This window comes from Salmo salar, chromosome ssa03 (assembly GCF_905237065.1).
Source record: "Salmo salar chromosome ssa03, Ssal_v3.1, whole genome shotgun sequence".
Taxonomy (NCBI): Eukaryota; Metazoa; Chordata; class Actinopteri; order Salmoniformes; family Salmonidae; genus Salmo; species Salmo salar.
Window position 1 is genome coordinate 23551643 of NC_059444.1, and position 24062 is coordinate 23575704.

The following is a 24062-nucleotide window of genomic DNA, read 5'->3' on the forward strand; positions in this document are numbered from 1 at the left end:
TTAACCTGTCTCCCTGAAGTCGATTTAACAGGTATCAAAATAAATGTTACAACTGACATCAATAAGGGATCATAGCGTTCACCTGGTCAGTCTATGTCATGGAAAGACACAGACTGATGTTTTGTACACTCAGTGTATATTCAACAGTAAGTATCTCTGTTAGACCATTAGCAAAGAAAACCAAGGTTATCAAGATTTGGTACATCAATGAAAGGTTGAAAAGAATCAGGAAGGAAGGATCTGCCAGTAATGAGGGAGAAAAAATATGTTCCTTCCTTCACAATCAATGCTAGATGTGCTAGACATCGAACCCATCTTGATTGTCTCCTCGCACAAACACTCCCCTATGTATTTATTTGGACAGTGAAGCAAAAACATTTCATTTGGATCTATACTCCAGCATATGAGAGTACAGAATGTCACTTTTTATTTGAGTTTTTTTCAAACATATCTGTTTTACCATTTAGCTTTACTGTCCAAATACATATATAGGGGTGTAAGTCTAGTTTCTTGGTATTTGGGTGGTATTTCTGCTTTCTATCTGCGTGAAGGTATGTTAGGGACTGTACATTATTTATAATGAGCGATACCTGGAGAAAATCGGACCACTCTGAAATGAAAATGTTTGGCCCTTCCCTCAGTAGAATATATTTTTGCCGACCCTTAAAAAAACAAGTGACCCCCCTATACTCAAAATAATAATTAAAACATAAAGTGGATAGCAGAGAACATGCCTAACGTTTACCCTCACTCCTAGGCCTATTCTTCTGTTGTATGTATTTAGCCACCCTATTAATGCCAGAGATGTTGATATGAGTCGACCTAAGAAAAAGATATTCGTTTTTTAATGAGTGCATGATGACTGAAGCAATTGGCTAATAGAATCTATGGATAGTAGCTTATAATTTTGTGTGTCAAACAAGTAGGCCTACCTCTTATTTCTTAAAAAGGAATACATAGGCTCCAACACAAAGCCCAGTTGTTAGTAAAGTCAAATTAAAATGAAGACTGTTTAATTAAATGAATTAGCCTACTTTTAGCAACCGTGTGCTGTCCGTCTACGATTGATGTAAGTTATTTAAGTTACTTGAATTTGGCTTATTGTGAGGTCACAAACAGCTTCATCATAAGCAACGAAACATATTGTTTTTAATTCAGATATCGAATTTTTGTGACAAGTCAAATATCTTTTTCGAAAGAAACTCCCCTCCTTAAGTGCCCCTGTAGGCTACATAGTAAAGCCATTGGTTAGGCATCACAAAAGTGTTTATATCAGCAAGAACAGATCCATTACAGTGCGTATGCAGTAGAGGTCGACCGATTGTGATTTTTCAACGCCGATACCGATTATTGGAGGACCAAAAAAATCCGATACTGATTAATCAGCCGATTTTTATATATTTTTGTAATAATGACAATTACAACAATACTGAATGAACACTTTTATTTTAACTTAATATAATACATAAACAAAATCTATTTAGTCTCAAATAAATAATGAAACATACTCAATTTGGTTTAAATATTGCAAAAACACAGTGTTGTTGAAGAAAGTAAAAGTGCAATATGTGCCATGTAAAAAAGCTAATGTTTAAGTTCCTTGCTCAGAACATGAGAACATATGAAAGCTGGTGGTTCAATATTCCCAGTTCTTCAATATTCCCAGTTAAGAAGTTTTAGGTTGTAGTTATTATAGGAATTATGACGCATCGACTATTTCTCTCTATACCATTTGTATTTCATATACCTTTGACTATTGGATGTTCTAATAGGCACTTTAGTATTGCCAGCCCAATCTCAGGAGTTGATATGCTTGAAGTCATAAACAGCGCTGTGATTCAAGCATTGCTAAGAGCTGCTGGCAAACGCAGTAAAGTTTGAATGAATGCTTACGAGCCTGCTGCCACCTACCACCACTCAGTCAGACTGCACTATCAAATATCAAATCATAGACTTAATTATAATATAATAAACACAGATATACGAGCCTTTGGTCATTAATATGGTCAAATCTGGAAACTATCATTTTGAAAACAAAATGTTTATTCTTTCAATGAAATACAGAACCGTTCTGTATTTTATCAAACAGGTGGCAACCCTAAGTCTAAATATTGCTGTTACATTGCACAACCATCAATGTTATGTCATAATTATGTAAAAGTCTGGCAAATTAGTTCGCAACGAGCCTGGCGGCCCAAACTGTTGCATATACCTTGACTCCGCGTGCAATGAACGCAAGAGAAGTGACAATTTCCCTAGTTAATATTGCCTGCTAACATGAATTTCTTTTAACTAAATATGCAGGTTTAAAAAAATATATTTCTGTGTATTGATTTTAAGAAAGGCATTGATGTTTATGGTTAGGTACATTCATGCAACGATTGTGCTTTTTTCGCGAATGCGCATTTGTTAAAATATCCCCCGTTTGGCGAAGTAGGCTGTGATTCGATGATAAATTAACAGGCACCGCATTGATTATGTGCAATGTGTAATTAACTAGTGATTATGTGACGATTGATCGTTTTTTATAAGATAAGTTTAATGCTAGCTAGCAACTTACCTTGGCTCCTTGCTGCACTCGAGTAACAGGTGGTCAAGCCTGCCATGCAGTTTCCTTGTGGTATGCAACGTTATCGGCCATAATCAGCGTCCAAAAATGCCGAGTACAGATTGTTATGAAAACTTGAAATCGGCCCTAATTAATCGGCCATACCGATTAATCGGTCAACCTCTAGTATCTAGTCTAGCCTTTATTTACACCATCCCAGCAGCACAAAAACTAGAGAAGGAAGTACATTTTCATAGAAATATAACTTTGCCCTGTTCTTCTCCGAGCATACATGCACTTCATATAGCCCGGGGCTGCGTTTCCCAAACTCAGTCCTCGGGACGCCTAAGGGGTGCATGTTTTGGTTTTTGCCCTAACACTACACAGCTGATTCAAATGATCAAAGCTTGATGATTAGTTGATTATTTTAATCAGCTGTGTAGTAGTGATGGGCGGTATACTATATTTTACTCTGTATCGGTATTGATCTACAAGGGTATTTGAATGTTTGGTTTGTTAAATGTTATATGTCGTGTGTAACGTCCATTTTTATAGTTTACACGCTACTTGAGTCATCCCTGTCCGCTCTCTCTCTCCATGCTGTTTTCCACACAGACCTAGCCCCGCCCACTGTCACTTGAGCGCATTTGTTGTTGCTTGACCATGAGACACTGGGGAGCCAGGCCCAGCGAATCAGAATGAGTTTTCCCCCACAAAAGGGCTTTATTACAGGCAGAAATACTCCTTAGCACCACCCCCCTCAGACGATCCCGCAGGTGAAGAAGCCGGATGTGGAGGTCCTGGGCTGGTGTGGTTACACGTCGTCTGCGGTTGTGAGGCCGGTTGGACGTACTGCCAAATTCTGTAGGTTGGAGGCAGCTTATGGTAGACAAATGAACATTAAATTCTCTGGCAACTGCTCTGGTGGACGTTCCTGCAGTCAGCATGCCAATTCCACACTCCCTCAAAACTTGAGACATCTGTGGCATTGTGACAAAAACTGTACATTTTAAAGTGGCCTTGTGCATATGGAATATTTCTGGGAGTTTTTATTTCAGCTCATGAAATATGGGACCAACATTTTACATGCTGCGTTTACATTTTTGTTCAGTGTAGATTGTGATGCTATTTGAAGTAGGATCACCCAACTCTTTCCAGCAGACATGGAATGGAATAGTGTCAAAATCCTCTTCTGTGTTACTACATTTGAAAAATACCCTCAAAGAATTGGGATGAACCAAAAACAGGTAACAAGGAATAACTTTTCCAAAATCTATGGGTAGAGCTCGAAAATTCAAGCCCCTTGGGTGCTGCCATAGAGTTACATTAGAAGTACCCATCCAAGAAGGCTCAAGGTCATTGGCAACAGATACAATGACGTCAAATCACGTTATATCTAACGTAGCAAGCTAGCAGTCATCATCATGAATCAAGTTGACAATCTACTGGCAAATCCTTTTCAAGCCTTGTCATATGAAGAGAAATTATGGAGAGAAATTATAGATAAAACATATCGGTGCTCATTGGCCTTTGGACATAAACATTACAGAACAAATTCAACAATGAGTGGTTTGGAAGGAATCAGTGGCTAACTGCAAGCGTTGCTAAGCAATCACTAGCCTGCTATTCAGTGGAGTGGGTATGTGGTCCAAGTCTGGGTTTAGGGGTCTCTTTTTTCCAAGCCTAAAAGGATAAATATTTAACACGATGGGCCATAAAAGGTTGAATACATTGGCCATGCTGTCAATCCAGCATGACTTCTGCTATGTTCAAAACAACTGTTTTAGAGAAATGTAATCATTGAATATTTTAAGAGCTTTCCTTGTCTGCTTATATACCCCCTTTATTTATCTTATGGTTCTGACTTGATGTACAGGGAGAATACTGTAAGAACAGCCCATGTTCTGAATTCTGTTGCTGTACATTTCAAAAGAGCTGAACAAATAGTTATATTGACTACGTACGTCCTAGCTCGATCATTAATATCTTAATCGAAATTACGGATTGCCTCTTATCCACTCGTCATACCCTTATGCCATAGTTTGTACATCTCAATTGTCAGTAGAAACCACATTTGTTTAAGCAAGACAGCCGTATCAGCTAGGTTTTTTAAAAGGCAGTAAATGAGGCTGAATGAACTGATTCGCTGCCAGACAAGTCTCCGCTGATAGCCAGGTGTAGCAGTGGTAAGGATTCACTACATGGTGCTGAAAAGAAAGCTCTGCTGTTGGGAAAGCTTTATGTAGGCCGTAACCGTATGTGGGCACCATTTGTCACCGTCATAGTGCAATTAATGTATTGTTTAGTGTTGTGTAGTGGCTTTGCTGGCATGAATAAAAAAAAGGGAACATGTTTTTATGTATTTAAAAAAATAAATGTTTAGCTCACATATTTCAACATATGCATTAAGGTGTCTGTAATAGAATAAACGTGGTAAAAATGAATGTAGACATTAATAAACGCATTTCCATAGCTTCCAAAATATTTTTTACAATAGTGGGGGAGTGCCAAGATGGAGGCATGTTGGGTTCAAAACTGCGCCCCCTACCAGTCATCTATAGTGTAAATATAAATCATTGGTTAGAGGTTCCATGCCTGTTTTATTCATTGTATTCATATGTGCTGCTGCTGCATTGTGGGGGTGATGTCTAGGCAACCAAAGACTAATTTGTTGCTTGGAGCAACAAAGTTTCATCACATTGTTAAGAGTACATGTTACTGCAGAAATTCCTGGCCTTCAGCAAGCTGTTCGTAAAAAATTATATATAAAAACATTACGGTTATGACGGTTATTTTATTTTCATGACGGTCTATATCAATAACCGTCGGTTACACAATTATATGGTATTTGTGTCAGCCCTAGTGTAAATTCAAATTTCTTTGGCAAGTCACAATTTTCCAAACTAAGGAATTAAACTAAAACAAACAGCTCTTCGTGATGTTGGCCTAGCTATCTCCTAATCTCCTATAGGGTGCATTTAATGCTGAAAACACCACAGTACATTTCTGTGATAATTTTCTTTAATGATTCAACTATTTGATATTTATTGCTGAAAGCAAGACAGATGTTTGCTCTGCAGTTAAAAACATAATTCTCTGTGTTTCCTGCCTTATTCTCTTGTCTTCATGTTTGTCCTCTGAGTTTTGAAGGATTGATCCAAAGACTATTATAGGCTTTTTCTCCGTGGCCTTATTTCTGACTTTGTGCCTTAGAATCCTTTTTTCAGGGTACGTGTACGTTCTATCCTCTGCATATGCCTGTCTGAACCCTGTCACACCATTGGTTAAACATTTTATCCAAACCCTGTTGTGCTGCAAACCTACCAATATACCCTGACATTCTGCACTGTTTGCCTCCTGCTGATTTCTTACAGGCTGTGAATTGAAACCCAGGAACTAGTTTACATGCAGGTGGAAAGTTCTCCGTTATTAAATTATTGTAATAGTGCCTGCTTTTTAGATTACCTTGCAAAACTACATTTTTCTAGAGCCTGGAGTTGAAAGCAATGTCCTCAGATTAAGTTCTGTTGCTATATATGATCAATGAACCGAGCAAGCTTGCGGTCAGCGGAGAGCAGCATTAATTCTACATCCTACATCATGCGAAGTAACTGGCTGATGATAAGTTCATTGTTGTGCCTTCTGCATGTCTCTGATAAGGCCCTGCGACCAAGTCCTCCGTCTGTGTCCACAGTAGTTCTGTAGCCTGGTCCTGCATGGACAAACAGCTGGACTGTGACATATTGTCATTTGGACCTCTGAGGGTGTCTCTAATGTTCTCCTTAATTACAGCGAACACCCTGCATTTTTTAAAGATGCCCAATATTTCAGTTTCTGTCGCAAGATCCATACTATTGATCTCTTGTCGGGTCCAAGTCGGCAAATGGCTGACCATGTCTAATTGCTGTAGTTGGACTCTGTTGGCACAGGTCTATTTCAGTGAGGATATTGGGGATTTTTTCCTTTACTTTTCTCGCAGCTTGACATCAGTGTATCCTCATGTAGATCTTATGGAATGTTTGCTCTATTCCACTTGAGGGATAACCTGGAATACGTTACCACCTACCGCTGAACATGATACCAAGCATTGTGAAGTGCTCAGGTTTATGGAAAAATAGCATGTTTGAAACTACATTAGTTCCCTATACCTCTTGCTAACAGGATTATGGTTCAAATGCCTTTTATTCACAGTCATTGAACCTGAGAAACAATCTCCAGAGATTAAAGGTGTGTTTACTTGAGTGTGTATTATTTAATACATCTTGTGGCTGAAAAATATCAGGTGACACTGAAGGTAGAAGAACTTGTTAGATAGACTTTTCCCCACAAAAATAAATCATAATTCAAATAGAGTACTGGTAGGTCCATGGCAGCCATGCTAAAAGTACCTCTTTGAAACACAAAGAGCAAACCCTTCTCCAAGGGCATAGTAAGGTGTGTGGAGGTGGATGGTGGATGAGATGCACACACACACACGCATACGCCTTGTAGCACAACTTCAAGATTGGGCCTACAGTACATTAACAATAGTGGCTCTAATTATTTTTAGGTGATTGTCAAGAGTCCAGAGCAGGTTAACCCTGTTAAACAGCTATCACAATGCGTTTTCTTCCATTTGTTTCGTTATGTAATGTGCCGCTGTTCATGTGTGAGACATTATTTGATCAGTTGTCATTGCCATGCCCCCCCCCCGGCCTGTGTGACTTTTACTGAAGTCAAACGCTGAATCACAATTGGAGCTCGGATTGATCGTGTTGAAACCATCAAACCGAGCCATGTATTTTACATTAACTCCAGGCAAGGACTGTGATCTCCTCACCTTGAAGTTTCCCATTCCCCTGTCCTCTAAGCTGTATCCCATGCCTATGCCTGTATCCCAACATGAAATATTTAACATGGCTTTAAAACGCTAACCATCACCATTTGCCAGCCATCATGTTCAATACGGCAAGTGTTGGATTGCTTGTTCAAATAAGACTGACTTTGATTGATTGCTCAGTTTCTTAATCCTATTCATGTAGAAAATTGGCATAGTCAAGACACATACCTTGAAACAAATGGGTACATTTTATGTTTTTACATTTTCTAAATATCTTTTTCCTGCTTCCTACATACCGTTGAGGGCATTGAGCTGTAAAAATCTAGAATTGCAATTGTATCTTATTTTTGTAAAGAATATTTGCTTTCATTTGTTTTTCCACGTATGGTTTTCAATGATTAACCAGACAAACTATTTTTGGTAACCTCAAGGTCTTAATTTGAGCCAGTTTGCTACAGCAGGACAATAATCCTGCAGCAACATGCAATGTGAACTACTATGTGGATTCAAATTAATTACACATTTTTTAGGGGTTGAGGCCTTTTTAAACCTCAAATACTGTAATGTATTTGAGGTTTTAAAAGGATTCTGAAGTTTGTAATTTCCACTTCAAAATTTCAGACATGATTTTCTATTGAATTCAAAAAAAATCCTGCATTTCATGAATGTTCTCCTGCAACAGGGTGATCAAATTAAGATCCTACACCTGTATACTTTCAGTATCTGATTACGTGACTGTCTATGTAGAACAATAAAATAAATTGCACTGAATGCAGTGCTACAGTAGAACTGTTTTTACTGTAATCAGAAAGCACTACTGTGCATTTTAACGTTTCATGTTCAAATCGTAGACACAAACTCTCTAATATATTGAAATATGTCTTTGATAGTTATGATACATTAAGGCTTTACAGGAGCTTTGCATGAAGGACTTTTGGCATATTTACAGCTTAAGGAGGTCCATCCAGTTTGCAATTGTAAGTTTAGTATCCTCAGACTTCCCAACGTAGGGAGTTAAAAAATATATATATTTGGCCAGAAGCTGAAATGTATTTCAGTCCCTTTTCCTAGTGAAACCACAAGTTATAAAAGTAAGAGGGCAGCTTCTGACACTGCAGGAGGATGTGAGCTGAATCATTCTGGCCTCTCCAGTAGCTAGGTCACTGCTGCTTAAATTCAGTACAAAACAGACTATAGCCCTCTCTATTGTGCTCTCTCCCACTGGGAAACAGGCCTCCTACTACACATGCAGCTCCAGAAATTGTCCCTCAACCATAGCCGTGTTACCTGCGTGATATTTCTGTGAAAACTTTCAAAAAATAAATTTGAATGTGTCTTTGCAATAGCAACCACAAACGTATTGAAATGAACAAAGCTCAAAGCAAGTCTTTGCGGGGAGTGTCACGGGACCTTTGACAACAATTCAAGCTTGATTTTTCATCTCATCCCAAATTCTCTCTAAATACATTATTTTGATGTGTTGGGATTAAAAGTACTACAATTTTTTTTTATAACATGTCAATATACAATGCTCAAAAAAATAAAGGAAACACTTAAACAACACAATGTAACTCCAAGTCAATCACACTTCTGTGAAATCAAACTGTCCACTTAGGAAGCAACACTGATTGACAATACATTTCACATGCTGTTGTGCAAATGGAATAGACAACAGGTGGAAATTATAGGCAATTAGCAAGACACCCCCAATAAAGGAGTGGTTCTGCAGGTGGTGACCACAGACCACTTCTCAGTTCCTATGCTTCCTGGCTGATGTTTTGGTCACTTTTGAATGCTGGCGGTGCTTTCATTCTAGTGGTAGCATGAGACGGAGTCTACAACCCACACAAGTGGCTCAGGTAGTGCAGCTCATCCAGGATGGCACATCAATGCGAGCTGTGGCAAGAAGGTTTGCTGTGTCTGTCAGCGTAGTGTCCAGAGCATGGAGGCGCTACCAGGAGACAGGCCAGTACATCAGGAGACGTGGAGGAGGCCGTAGGAGGGCAACAACCCAGCAGCAGGACCGCTACCTCCGCCTTTGTGCAAGGAGGAGCAGGAGGAGCACTGCCGGAGCCCTGCAAAATGACCTCCAGCAGGCCACAAATGTGCATATGTCTGCTCAAACGGTCAGAAACAGACTCCATGAAGGTGGTATGAGGGCCCGACGTCCACAGGTGGGGGTTGTGCTTACAGCCCAACACCGTGCAGGACGTTTGGCATTTGCCAGAGAACACCAAGATTGGCAAATTCACCACTGGCGCCCTGTGCTCTTCACAGATGAAAGCAGGTTCACACTGAGCACGTGACAGACGTGACAGAGTCTGGAGACGTCGTGGAGAACACTCTGCTGCCTGCAACATCCTCCAGCATGACCGGTTTGGCGGTGGGTCAGTCATGGTGTGGGGTGGCATTTCTTTGGGGGGCCGCACAGCCCTCCATGTGCTCGCCAGAGGTAGCCTGACTGCCATTAGGTACCGAGATGAGATCCTCAGACCCCTTGTGAGACCATATGCTGGTGCGGTTGGCCCTGGGTTCCTCCTAATGCAAGACAATGCTAGACCTCATGTGGCTGGAGTGTGTCAGCAGTTCCTGCAAGAGGAAGGCATTGATGCTATGGACTGGCCCGCCCGTTCCCCAGACCTGAATCCAATTGAGCACATCTGGGGCATCAAGTCTCGCTCCATCCACCAACGCCACGTTGCACCACAGACTGTCCAGGAGTTGGCGGATGCTTTAGTCCAGGTCTGGGAGGAGATCCCTCAGGAGACCATCCGCCACCTCATCAGGAGCATGCCCAGGCATTGTAGGGAGGTCATACAGGCACGTGGAGGCCACACACACTACTGAGCCTCATTTTGACTTGTTTTAAAGACATTACATCAAAGTTGGATCAGCCTGTAGTGTGGTTTTCCACTTTAATTTTGAGTGTGACTCCAAATCCAGACCTCCATGGGTTGATAAATTGTATTTCCATTGATTATTTTTGTGTGATTTTGTTGTCAGCACATTCAACTATGTAAAGAAAAAAGTATTTAAAAGATTATTTCATTCATTCAGATCTAGGATGTGTTATTTTAGTGTTCCCTTTATTTGTTTGAGCAGTGTATAAAGTTGGCTCAAAAGAAAAGAAGCAAGCTCTCAGGTGAAGAAGAAATTCAGGGAAACTGAGGTCCTGTAATAAGGGTTGTCTAAAGGAGACCAAAATGTGTCTTGAAGTGCTCATAATTACTTTAAATGAAAACACTTTGCAAAATAATAAAAACTACCAACAACAGTCCCGTCAGCTATAAACAACGAAACGGAAAACAACCACCCACAAAACCCCATGAAAAACAGGCTGCCTAAGTATGGTTTCCAATCAGAGACAACGAAAAACACCTGCCTCTGATTGGAAACCATACCCGGCACCAACATAGAATATACAACATAGAACGACAATCTAGACAACCCACATAGAAAACAGAAAACCCAAAATACATAGACAAAAACACCCCCCTGTCACGCCCTGACCAATCTACTATGGAAAAATGACCTCATACTAAGGTCAGAACGTGACAGGGCCTCTCTAAAGAAGAGCTCAATGACACCATTTTGCAGGCCTCTAGACATGCTATGGAGGAACAACATTGCAGCCTGGACCATATTATTACCACAGCCGTAGAAAAGGCTGTGGACAACATTCTGCCACCAAATATTGCAGATTTGCCGGTCTAGGTGACTAAAACCAATGATTCAGTCAATGCCTTGACCGTGGTCATGGAAGGATTGAGCAAGTCGCTTAAACAGACAGAGGGGAAGTATGACCAGCTTCACTTTAAGGTGCGCAAGAACAAAGGAAAGATGGCAGACTATGATAAGTAGATTGAGTACATGTCCCTAAAAGTGACAGAAATGGAAGACCAAAATCGCATGTCAAATTTGAGATTGGAAGGGTTTAACAATTCTGAGGAAGGTTTGGACGCCATTGGGATCCTAGAAAGAAGTGTGCAAATTTGGATCCCTTCATTGGCAGGCCGGGATATCTGCATTGAGAGGGATCACCACCAATTCATGAAGAACCCTGGGCTTGAGCGGCCTCGCATCCTAATCTTTAAATTGCTGGATTACACCGATCGCTATACTGCAAAGAGCGAGGGCCGTTTTTTTCCCATCAAGGACAAACACCACGATCTGCAGTACTTTCCCGGATTACAGTGCAGAGATCGTAAAGGACAGGATTGTATTCACTCCATTAAAGAAGAAGATGACGGCGATTGAGCTAAAGCAATTTTTTCAGTATCCTAAACTGTTTAAGCTAACGCATGGAGGCAACAGGCTTATCTTCAACTCACCCAGGGAGGCATGGGGCTCCCGAGTGGCGCACCAGTATATGACACTGTATCTCAGTGCTAGAGACGTCACTTCAGACACCCTGGTTCGAATCCAGGCTGTATCACAACCGGTCGTGATTGGGAGTCCCATAGGGTGGTGCACAATTGGCCCAGCATCGCCCTGGTTTGGCCCATGTAGGCCGTCATTGTAGATAAGAATTTGTTCTTAACTGACTTGCCTTGTTAAATAAAGGTAAAATAAATAAGAAATAGGGCTTCCTTTGATAAACATTAGAGGTGAGCGGGGGTTCCGGCCCAGGCCACAGCACCGGCCCCTGGTTGGATCCCGGAGAAGACACAGTCGCACTGGAGATGAACATCTCTTCACCCCGGGATGAAGTGGTAGCTTGCGGCTAACTAGTTACGTGCCCGATTTGTTTGGAGAACTATAAGCTCACAAATTAAGCTAGCAAATTAAGCTAGCGAGTAGTTTTGTTTTGGAGGACATTGCTGAACCATATGGATAAATAGTTTATTTCAGATGCTAACAGATACCCATAGACATCCAGTCATTGTGCTAACACTAGTTAGCATTGGCTGGTGAAACTAGCTCTAACTTCCTTCATACTGGACACAGAGACATACAAATGGTATCCATGAGTTAATCTGACTCTGGGGAAGTAAATAAATGAAGTAGATAAATCCTGAAGTATCCATTTAATCTTTACAGCCATTGCATATTTTTGTTTGTCATTTTTTTTGGTCAGCTACCATTCAACTTCCCTCTGTTTGCACAGCCATGCCTGCTACTTACTGATGTCAATCTACTGTGCATGTTCCAATGACTGATTTGAATGTTATGAGCTTGAATTTAAGAGGTTTGAATGTGCCAATCAAACATACTTGATGTTTAGAATATTTACACTGCATGCAAGTATTCATTCATTGATTCAGGAAACTAATTTGTTGGATAATGATGTGCTCAGATTCCAAAACAAATGCTGTAACATAGTCATCCATTCATGCGCTGCAAACAAGTCAAAGGGAGTTTTGATCTTGGTGGATAGAAAACTCCAGATCTCTGTCGATGTCTCAGGGAATGATTCTTGTGGACAATTTGTTTTTGTAATAGTGACCGTGAATCATGTGGAACTTATTTTAGCTTGAATTTACGCCCCCAAATGAGTATAACAACATGTTCTTGGCTTTCATCAGTGACTCTTTGCTACAGTTCCATGACAGTCATCTCATAGTGGGGGGAGATTTTAATGCAACGATTAACCCAGCGTAAAATAGATCCTCAAGTAGTCAGGATTCTCTCCCTGCCTTTTTCCTTGCTCTGATAACTTTTATTGCAGAACTGAATTGAATAGACCTATGGCGGATTCGTAATGGACAGGTGAAAGCTTACTCGTTTTACTCTGCTCGACAGATCGTATTCTAGAATTGACTATATTTTGGGGAAATGTACTTTACAAGTTAAATATTATTAATGGGGCTTGCAAAGCGAGAGAACCCACTTTAAATCTTCAACATCTGACTTATAGTTATTATTATTCTTTTCAACACTACTCATCTTTAACCGTTGAAGCTAGAAACGTCATTCAAACTTGAAACGTGCAGATCCGTCTGGAATAGTGTGCCTGTACGCAACTTTTTGATATTTTTTATACATTTTAAAATATTAAGCTTTTTGTTCATCTTTTTGCCCTCCATCCACTTTCATGTTATTTCCTCAGCATTCCAAAGGCCCCATTGTTACATCATCACGTCCAACATTCCATTCACTGTAAATGCAACAGTGCAACTTTTGACACAAATCAGCTACTTTGACCACTTTGCCAACAACTTAAAAAAGTTAGAGCGTATGAAATCTTCATCTACTTCTCTGCTTTTCAAATCTGAACTCGGAACAAAAATATATTATACCGATCAAACGATACAGCTGTTTAACTAACCGTGTCAAAGACATTTCCTCAAACTTTTTATAAACAACTGACATTTATACCACTTTCCCAACACGTTATACAAAAAGTAAGATGCTATGACATCTTCGTCTACTTCTTTGCTATTGAAATCTGAAGTCGGAACAAAAATATCTCTTACCAATTAAACCTTTGTCGTGGAATTATTCTAATTAAAAGGAGACTTTAAAATGCATTCAAAACAAGTCAACTTTATTATTTAATTATTGCAGTATTGGAGCTTGTCAACGACCCTCCCTTAGGTGATTTGTTGAGAGCCCAACCAGCAGGACTAAGCCACAGCATTTTATAGCACAGTCCATCCTCCTGGATGTTCATGACAAATCACAGATGAGAGAATTTATATAAAGGTACATTTTGCTCTCATGCAACAGACATCAAGATTTACATGGCGCCAAAAATCTGTCTCTAGTTCATTTACTGCTTGCTTGTACAAAAATACTTATGCAACCTAGAATACTAAATCCTTTCTTTAAAGAAACTGGAGATTGGTTCTCCCTGTTACTGACAGACAGGCACACAGACACTAATCGTAGAATGGAATGTTGTCTTATCACTAATCCATCGTGAATCTACTGTCAATGTTAAATCTCCCAGAGGCCCACTTTCAGTCCACACACACAGATGATAGTGTTGTAAAAAAAAAACTATTCTGTTGCATAAAACAACCATTTGATGCAAAAACAGTATTATAACATAATCTTGAAATGTTAACAACTTTTCCATGACTTTGAATAAAAACTCAAGAGGGTATGACATCTTGGTCTACTTCTCTGCTATTCAAATCTGGCATTGGAACAAAGTATATCTTACCAATCAAACGTTACACCTGTTTTAGTAACTGAATCAAGTATGTTTTCTATGAACTCTTAGAAACTGCCATTTTGACCACTCCCCCAAGAAGTTAGACTAAAATGTTTAGCAGATGAAATCTCTGTCTACTGCTGTTCTATTTAAATAAAAAAATCTGAACATAAATATCTTCTACCAACCAAAGTTGCAGCTGTTTATCGGAGTTTAGAGTGATGAAAAGTAGCTAGCTATCGTCAGCTAACTGCTCTCTAATGTCTCATCAAATATCAAATCAAATTGCATTTTATTGGTCACATACACATGGTTAGCAGATGTTAATGCAAGTGTAGCGAAATGCTTGTGCTTCTTGTTCCGACCATGCAGTAATAGGAGCTGCCCAAACTGGAGGCATTGCTATGGATACTCACAGACACAGAGGAGCACATGGCAGAGTTGGCAAAAAATGTGATGAAGGTGAGACAGCCAAGGCGACAACACATCGACCTCCTTCTCAGGATTGTGCTCCATGTCCAAAATATTCAACTGGCTAGTTTTCCTGTCTATAAAGAGAAGGGCGGGCTATACGTTGATCCTGCTGCTCTTATTGGATAGAGTGAAGCTGTCTGGGTTCACTCGCTTCAAATTTCACCCGATCACTTCTCATCGCACTTCTTTCAGTTTTCACATTCAAGGGTTTTTCTTTATTTTTAACTTTAACTTTTTTACATTGTAGAATAATAGTGAAGACATCAAACTATGAAATAACACATATGGAATCATGTAGTAACCAAAAAAGTGTTAAACAAATCTATTTTATATATGAGATTCTTCAAATAGCCACCCTTTGCCTTGATGACAGCTTTACACACTCTTGGCATTCTCTCAACCAGCTTCATGAGGTAGTCACCTGGAATGCATTTCAATTAGCAGGTGTGCCTTCTTAAAAGTTAATTTGTGGAATTTCTTTCCTTCTTAATGTGTTTAAGACAATCAGTTGTGTTGTGACAAGGTAGGAAGGTATACAGAAGATAGCCCTATTTGGTAAAAGACCAAGTCCATATCATGGCAAGAACAGCTCAAATAAGCAAAGAGAAACGACAGTCCATCATTATTTTAAGACATGAAGGCCAGTCAATCTGGAAATTGGCAAGAACTTTGAAAGTTTCTTCAAGTGCAGTCGCAAAAATCATCAAGCGCTATGATGAAACTGGCTCTCATGAGGACTGCCACAGGAATGGAAGACCCAGAGTTACCTCTGCTGCAGAGGATAAGTTCATTAGAGTTACCAGCCTCAGAAATTGCAGCCCAACGAAATGCTTCACAGAGTTCAAGTAAGAGACACATCTCAACATTAACTGTTCAGAGGAGACTGTGTGAATCAGCCCTTCATGGTCAAATTGCTGCAAAGGAACCACTACTAAAGGACACCAATAAGAAGAAGAGACTTGCTTGGGCCAAGAAACACGAGCAATGGATATTAGACAATGGAAATTTGTCCTTTGGTCTGATGAGTCTAAATTTGAGATTTTTGGTTCCAACCACTGTGTCTTTGTGAGATGCGGTGTGAGTGAACAGATGATCTCCGCATGTGTATTTCCCACCTTAAACAATGGAGGAGGAGGTGTTATGGTGTGAGGGTGCTTTGCTGGTGACACTGAACCAGCATGGCTACCACAGCGTTCTGCAGCAATACGCCATCCCATCTGGATTGGGCTTATTGGGACTGTCATTTGTTTTTCAACAGGACAATGACCCAACACACCTCCAGGCTGTGTAAGGGCTATTTTACCAAGGAGAGTGATGGAGTGCTGCATCAGATGAAATTACCTCTACAATCCCCCGACCGCAACCAAATTGAGATAGTTTGGGATGAGTCCGACCGCAGAGTGAAGGAAAAGCAGCCAACAAGTGCTCAGCATATGTGGGAACTCCTTTAAGACTGTTGGAAAAGCATTCCTCATGAAGCTGGTTGAGAGAATGCCAAGAGTGTGTAAAGATGTCATCAAGGCAAAGGGTGGCTATTTGAACTTTTAACACTTTTTTGGTTACTACATGATTCCATATGTGTTATTTCATAGTTTTGATGCTAGAGACACCAAACCAACTTTCAAATGTCCAGGCTATCTTATCCACCAATCAATCAATCAATCAATAAATATTTTCATCTCCCTACTTTTTAAACTGTAATCTTTCACCACCATTACTACTGCAGTCACTACCACTACTATAACTTATTTAAAAAACATATCGACTTTAAAACAAGCTTGCAAGCACACCACATTTTCTTCAGGAAATGTACTTTTCAGTGATCACTGTTAGCCTAAAGAGTTTATTTATTATTTAGAACTACAGCTAGCTATCAGTAGGTCTACATATGAACCTATTCTACATACTTCTTCAACTACCACAAAAATACTTTTAAACAGTTGTCATCAATAGATTCACCATCATATTTCTCTCCCCAAAGTATAGCTTAAAACTTTCTAATCATCATTCAACTAAAATCAAACTTAATTTACACTGAATGTTTTACAAAAGTAAATAGTGCATCTATGTATCTGAAACCCACATCATGAGTGATTCAGAGTTGCTTTGCTTTCCTAAGAGTTTGGTCCACATGATCCAGCCTTTAATTCCCATCTTCTGACAGAAGATCTCTTTGGGTTACATCTTTCTTCTTTCAGTTTTCACACGCAACTACTGTAGTTTAGACATTTCTTCAATATAACTGCCCCACAATCCAAAGTAATCTGGTTGATGTAGTAGTCTATCAAAGTAATCCGACCAATTATTTTACTACATTTAACTAACTACAGTGTATGTAACTGCTTTGCTTTAAATAGTGAAGTACAACTTTTTTATCTTCTTCCATTACCACAAAAATACATTTAAAGAGCCAAAGCAAGCCCCACAACTTTACTTGTAAAGTTACCATCCAGTTATTGTTATTATTATTATTATTATTATTATGGTGCAATTAGAGGGGGTACACAAATAATAGTGGTACACTAATTGTGCTGGTTGGTTGGTGGTCCCATGCAGAGAGGGAAGCAATGGGCTCATTAATAACACTCTCATGCTGAACCAGACCCTGGAGGGAACTCTCTGCGTAAAAAGTGCCCTGTCACTTTGTCAGATCATTTGCATCTAGGTTAAATCTAGCCCCTAAATCTTATTTACTGGGAGGTCCCATTCTGCTGCGGCACAGTACCATCAGTAATCAGTGTCAGATAAACCTAGTTACAGTACACTCACTCAATTAAAAGCATTCAGTTAGATCACAATTAAGGAACTGAATGTTTCAGTGTATAGGTACACAGGTAATAGATACTAGGGTAATAGTTATTACCCTGCTGGCAAAGAATGTAATGGGTTTTCGTAAAAGGGCATACGATTTCAGAAATTGTTATGCACTGATAATTCAGTATAATATGCTTCCTAACCCAGGTACCATACTCCTCGCTCACTCATATGATAAGCTTGTGAAATGAATTGTTGAAAATGCATCGTCACTGACTCATCCATTATCTGTGTGTCCTGTTTGACTGGCAGAGATCACGGGAAACTCTGAGGATATTCCTCTGGTGCGATGGCGGCAACAGTGGCTGGAAAACGGCACGCTGCTCTTTCATATCCACCACCAAGATGGCAGCCAGAACCTCCCCGGCCTCTCCGCCACAGACGACCCTGCCAGCGACTCTGCCGAGGAGGAGCTACGCATCCTCCACATCTCTGTCATGGTACGTTACTCTGCTGGCTGGGGTTGGAATGGGGGGGGTGGGTGTTTTATTGTGATGTTTGATCATGATGTTTAACTTCTATGGGCTAGGTGGGACCCACCTTGGGGACACAGCCAGTGAAATATCAGGGCGGAAAATTCAAAATCAACAAAATGTCATAATTCAACTTTCTCAAACATACAACTATTTTACACCATTTTAAAGATAAACTTCTCGTTAATCTAACCACATTGTCCGATTTCAAAAAGGCTTTACAGCGAAAGCAAAACATTAGATTATGTTAGGAGAGTACATAGACAAAAATAATCACACAGTCATTTTCCAAGCAAGGACGTGTCAATAAAACCCAAAACACAGCTAAATGAAGCACTAACCTTTGACGATCTTCATCAGATGACACTCCTAGGACATTATGTTACACAATACATGTATGTTTTGTTCGATAAAGTTCATATTTATATCCAAAAACAGCATTTTACATTGGCGCGTGATGTTCAGAAAATGTATTCCCACCAAAACGTCCGGTGAATGTGCACCTCAATTTACAAAAATACTCATCATAAACGTTGACAAAATATATAACAATTATTTTAAGAATTATAGATAGACTACCCCTGGATGCAACCGCTGCGTCAGATTTTAAAATAGCTTTACGGAGAAAGCACATTTTTCAATATTCTGAGTACATAGCTCAGCCATCACGGCGAGCTATTCAGACACCCGCCAAGTTCGGGGCAACCTAAACTATGAATTAGTATTAGAAATATTCTCTTACCTTTGCTGATCTTCGTCAGAATGCACTCCCAGGACTGCTACTTCCACAAGAAATGTCGTTTTTGTTCGAAATAATCCATATTTATGTACAAATACCTCCGTTTTGTTCGTGCGTACAGATCACTTATCCAAAGGCATAACGCGCGAGCGCGGAACGAGAGACAAAAAGTCAAAATGTTCCATTACCCTACTTAGAAGCATGTCAAACGCTGTTTAAAATCAATCTTTATGGTATTTTTAACGTAAAATTGCGATAATATTCCAACCGGACAATAGCATATTCATTCAAGAAGAAAAAGAAGGAGGGGTGCGCTCGCGGGACCGAGCATATCCAATCCCTTTGTTGCCAGGCAGTCCACTCAGAAACTGAGCTCCTATTATCTGCCGAGTGACAGAAAAATGCTCAAACCACTTTCTGAAGGCTTTAGACAGCCAATGGAAGCCTTAGGAAGTGCAACGTCCCCCACATACACTGTAGTTTCGATAGAGAATCAAAAGAAGAACTACAATTCTCAGACTTTCCACTTCCTGCTTGGAATTTTCTCAGGTTTTTGCCTGCCATATGAGTGCTGTTATACTCACAGACACCATTCAAACAGTTTTAGAAACTTCCGAGTGTTTTCTATCCAAATCTACTAATAATATGCATATTCTAGTTTCTGGGCCAGAGTAGTAACCTGTTTAAATTGGGTACGTTTTTCATCCGGCCGTGAAAATACTGCCCCCTAGCCCAGACAGGTTTTAACAAGGATGTTACTTTCCAATTATTTACTTTCCAATTAGGTACATTGCACAGACACATGTCAAATAATGTACTGACCTTGAGTCTCCTCTGCATGGTTTGCATGCATTAGTACACAATGAAAAAGTAGACTGAAAGAGGACAACATTTTCATATTTAATTTCAGTAAATTTTTTGTGTGCAATGGTGGTCTGCCGGTAACCTTGTTTTTACCATCCCATTTTTTCCTCCAAATCTAAATGTAACATCCATTTGGTCGTTGTTTCCCTGTTTCTATTCCCCTTGCTATCTACTCATGCTAATTGCTGCTTGACAATACATTCACAAAGCTCTTGTGGAGGTGTGAAAGGCTTAGCATGCAGATAGGACAGACCTAGCAACAGATGGCTGCTGCGCTGTGCTCCTGCTCCGGCCTCGCTCGCTACAGCTTGTGGCTCGGTTGGAGGGCGGCCTTATAAATCCAGCGTTGCATCACTTCGTTAGCTCCTTGTGGATACGTGCAGCCCCAGCACTCTCTCTCCCACCAACTGCCACTCTCTCTCTACACCACACCTGTCATTGAGCCATTTCCATTGTTCCGCCATACGCCGCAGCCACCAGGATGGCTCGATGGCCAACGATTCTAGCCAGGATTCTACACAGCCAGGATTCTACACTGTCATGCACAGTTCAATCTCATAGACATGCAAATTCACTGAACTGCTCCAAACTCAGTTTTGTCACCAGAAGGGGGATTTCCCTCGCCTTGTGGCCATTCCAGCTGAAGTGATAAGGGGCTAAATGTGATTGAAAGACTTGGTTTTTTTTCTCCTGCAAAGATTCTTTAATGTATTACATACTTGTTTTGCAATTGTGTTTCAAAGTTTCAAGTTACTGGTGTGCTCCCTCTGCCACAAGGTGACCACAGTGCCCTTTGCTTCTCTGCCTGAACATCATCCATAATGGATGAGTTACCTTGTGTTCCATGTTCAGCCGCAGGTGAGCTCCTGCAAGTCGAGACACATGTCCTCAGCTCTCTTTTAGCCCAGAGGCAGAGGGAACAACAAGCAACCTCTAACACCGTGCACCACCACCCATGGAGCCACCCTTTTAAAGAGACATACATGCCAGTAGTAGGAAATGTTATTTAACCTTTAACTAGGCAAGTCAGTTAAGAACAAATTCTTATTTACAATGACGACCTAGGAACAGTGGGTTAACTGCCTTGTTCAGGGGCAGAACGACAGATTTTTACCTTGTCAGCTTGGGGATTCGATCTCACAACCTTTCGGTTACTGGCCCAATGCTCTAACCACATGTCACTGATAAAGCAGCAAAGTGCGTCATTGCAGTACATTTCAAAGTTCCCTAAATATTGTAATCTCATTTACATTATAAAGAGGGAGAGAGGAAAATTATTTACAACGTATTGAAATAAGAAGACATCACAAATATACAGTGGGGCAAAAAAGTATTTAGTCAGCCATCAATTGTGCAAGTTCTCCCACTTAAAAAGACGAGAGAGGCCTGTAATTTTTATCATAGGTACACGTCAACTATGACAGACAAAATTGTAGGATTTTTTATGAATTTATTTGCAAATTATGGGGGAAAATAAGTATTTGGTCACCTACAAACAAGCAAGATTTCTGGCTCTCACAGACCTGTAACTTATTCTTTAAGAGGCTCCTCTGTCCTCCACTCATTACCTGTATTAATGGCACCTGTTTGAACTTGTTATCAGTATAAAGGACACCTGTCCACAACCTCAAACAGTCACACTCCAAACTCCACTATGGCCAAGACCAAAGAGCTGTCAAAGGACACCAGAAACAAAATTGTAGACCTGCACCAGGCTGGGAAGACTGAATCTGCAATAGGTAAGCAGCTTGGTTTGAAGAAATCAACTGTGGGAGCAATTATTAGGAAATGGAAGACATACAAGACCACTGATAATCTCCCTCGATCTGGGGCTCCACGCAAGATCTCACCCTGTGGGGTCAAAATGATCACAAGAACGGTGAGCAAAAATCCCAGAACCACACGGGGGGACCTAGTGAATGACCTGCAGAGAGCTGGGACCAAAGTAACAAAGCCTACCATCAGTAACACACTACGCCGCCAGGGACTCAAATCCTGCAGTGCCAGACGTGTCCCCCTGCTTAAGCCAGTACATGTCCAGGCCCGTCTGAAGTTTGCTAGAGAGCATTTGGATGATCCAGAAGAGGATTGGGAGAATGTCATATGGTCAGATGAAACCAAAATATAACTTTTTGGTAAAAACTCAACTCGTCGTGTTTGGAGGACAAAGAATGCTGAGTTGCATCCAAAGAACACCATACCTACTGTGACGCATGGGGGTGGAAACATCATGCTTTGGGGCTGTTTTTCTGCAAAGGGACCAGGTCGACTGATCCGTGTAAAGGAAAGAATGAATGGGGCCATGTATCATGAGATTTTGAGTGAAAACCTCCTTCCATCAGCAAGGGCATTGAAGATGAAACGTGGCTGGGTCTTTCAGCATGACAATGATCCCAAACACACCGCCCGGGCAACGAAGGAGTGGCTTCGTAAGAAGCATTTCAAGGTCCTGGAGTGGCCTAGCCATTCTCCAGATCTCAACCCCATAGAAAATCTTTGCAGGGAGTTGAAAGTCCGTGTTGCCTAGCGACAGCCCCAAAACATCACTGCTCTAGAGGAGATCTGCATGGAGGAATGGGCCAAAATACCAGCAACAGTGTGTGAAAACCTTGTGAAGACTTACAGAAAACGTTTGACCTCTGTCATTGCCACAAAGGGTATATAACATAGTATTGAGATAAACTTTTGTTATTGACCAAATACTTATTTTCCACCATAATTTGCAAATAAATTCATAAAAAATCCTACAATGTGATTTTCTGGATTTCTTTTCTCATTTTGTCTGTCATAGTTGAAGTGTACCTATGATGAAAATTACAGGCCTCTCTCATCTTTTTAGGTGGGAGAACTTGCACAATTGGTGGCTGACTAAATACTTTTTTGCCCCACTGTATATATATTTTAAAGGCTGGGGAATACATAAAATCTATTGAATTTTATTGGAGATTTGACATAACAAGCAAATACATAAATAACCTTTAGGTTGACCGGGACTCCACAAGTCTGGGTTTTTCTATACCTGGTGGTATAATCAGCCCGTTTTGTAACGACTGTCGCAGCGAGGGGACCAAAGCGCAGCGTGTTGAGTGCTCATGATTAAATTTATTTTAACACAGAACACTAAAGAAAATAACAAAAGCGAAAATGATCAGCTCACAGTTCTGTCAGGTACATAGACTAAACAGAATACAACTACCCACCAACACAGGTGGAAAAAAAAAACCTACTTAAGTATGATCTCCAATTAGAGACAACGAGGACCAGCTGCCTCTAATTGGAGATCATCCCAAAGAAAACAACATAGAAATAGAAAAACTAGAAACTAAACATAGAAATACAAAACATAGAAAAACACAAAACACCCCCTGTCACACTCTACCATAGAAAATAACATCTTACTATGGTCAGGACGTGACACATTTCCATTGAATTAAGGTCTTAGTCTCCAGTGTCCTGCCTGAACTAATAAATCTAGACTCCATGGTGTAATTAAAGTCTTAAATGTTTTCCTTCGGCACCTATACATTTTGAACGTCACACCTTTTACCAGTATAGCGTTTAGTAAACATGCTAGTGCTCCGTCTTGCTGCTGTAAATTCAGGGTTAAGATGGGAATTAAGGGGATCGAGTTTCTGGAAAAACTGGCGGCATGGCGATGGCATGACATTAAGAAATTGGATGCAGATGTGAGTAGAAGAAATACATGTATTTTTTATTGGTCAGAGGTATAGTATAAGAGCAGGCAGAGATTATGGATACTTAAAATGTAGTTGATCAGAAAAACTCGAAACAATGTGACTATAACTCTTCATTTGCTGTTTGATACGATAGAGCAAGGCGATCAGAAGGAATAACTCCAACAACAAACATTTCATACTTTCAATGAAAAAATATCACATAAGAAATTCAGAAATAATTGGCCCGGCCGGGGCCTGGACTCAAGACGTCCTTCACAACATTACCAACGGTTTTCCTTTGGGCACCCCCTCAGACCCTTGCACTTTTGGTTTAAGTGCCTGATAATACCTTGTTTTATGGCCACTCACACCCTTGAAAGGAAATACTATTTCCTCTTTCCACTCTCATTTACTCCACAAATGCCATCCAGATCAGATAAGGCAAGCAGACATGCAGTGACCCATTCATTAATGCAAGCATAAGCCCCTGAACTTGAAGATTTACTGGCTACATAATAAAGATTAATGATAAAAGATCATTTTAGTTTGTAATGA

The 24062-nt window shown here is 40.3% G+C and overlaps 1 protein-coding gene across 11 annotated transcripts in view; it reads left to right on the forward strand.

Moving 5' to 3' along the window:
• Positions 1-24062, forward strand: part of astn1 (astrotactin 1) — a 281049-nt gene that overhangs the window by 17866 nt on the left and 239121 nt on the right. For all 11 annotated transcript variants that reach the window (XM_045714659.1, XM_014190633.2, XM_014190634.2 and 8 more), the window contains exon 2: positions 18007-18194. In XM_045714659.1, the coding sequence (XP_045570615.1) occupies positions 18007-18194 (188 nt within the window). The remainder of the gene's footprint in view (positions 1-18006; positions 18195-24062) is intronic.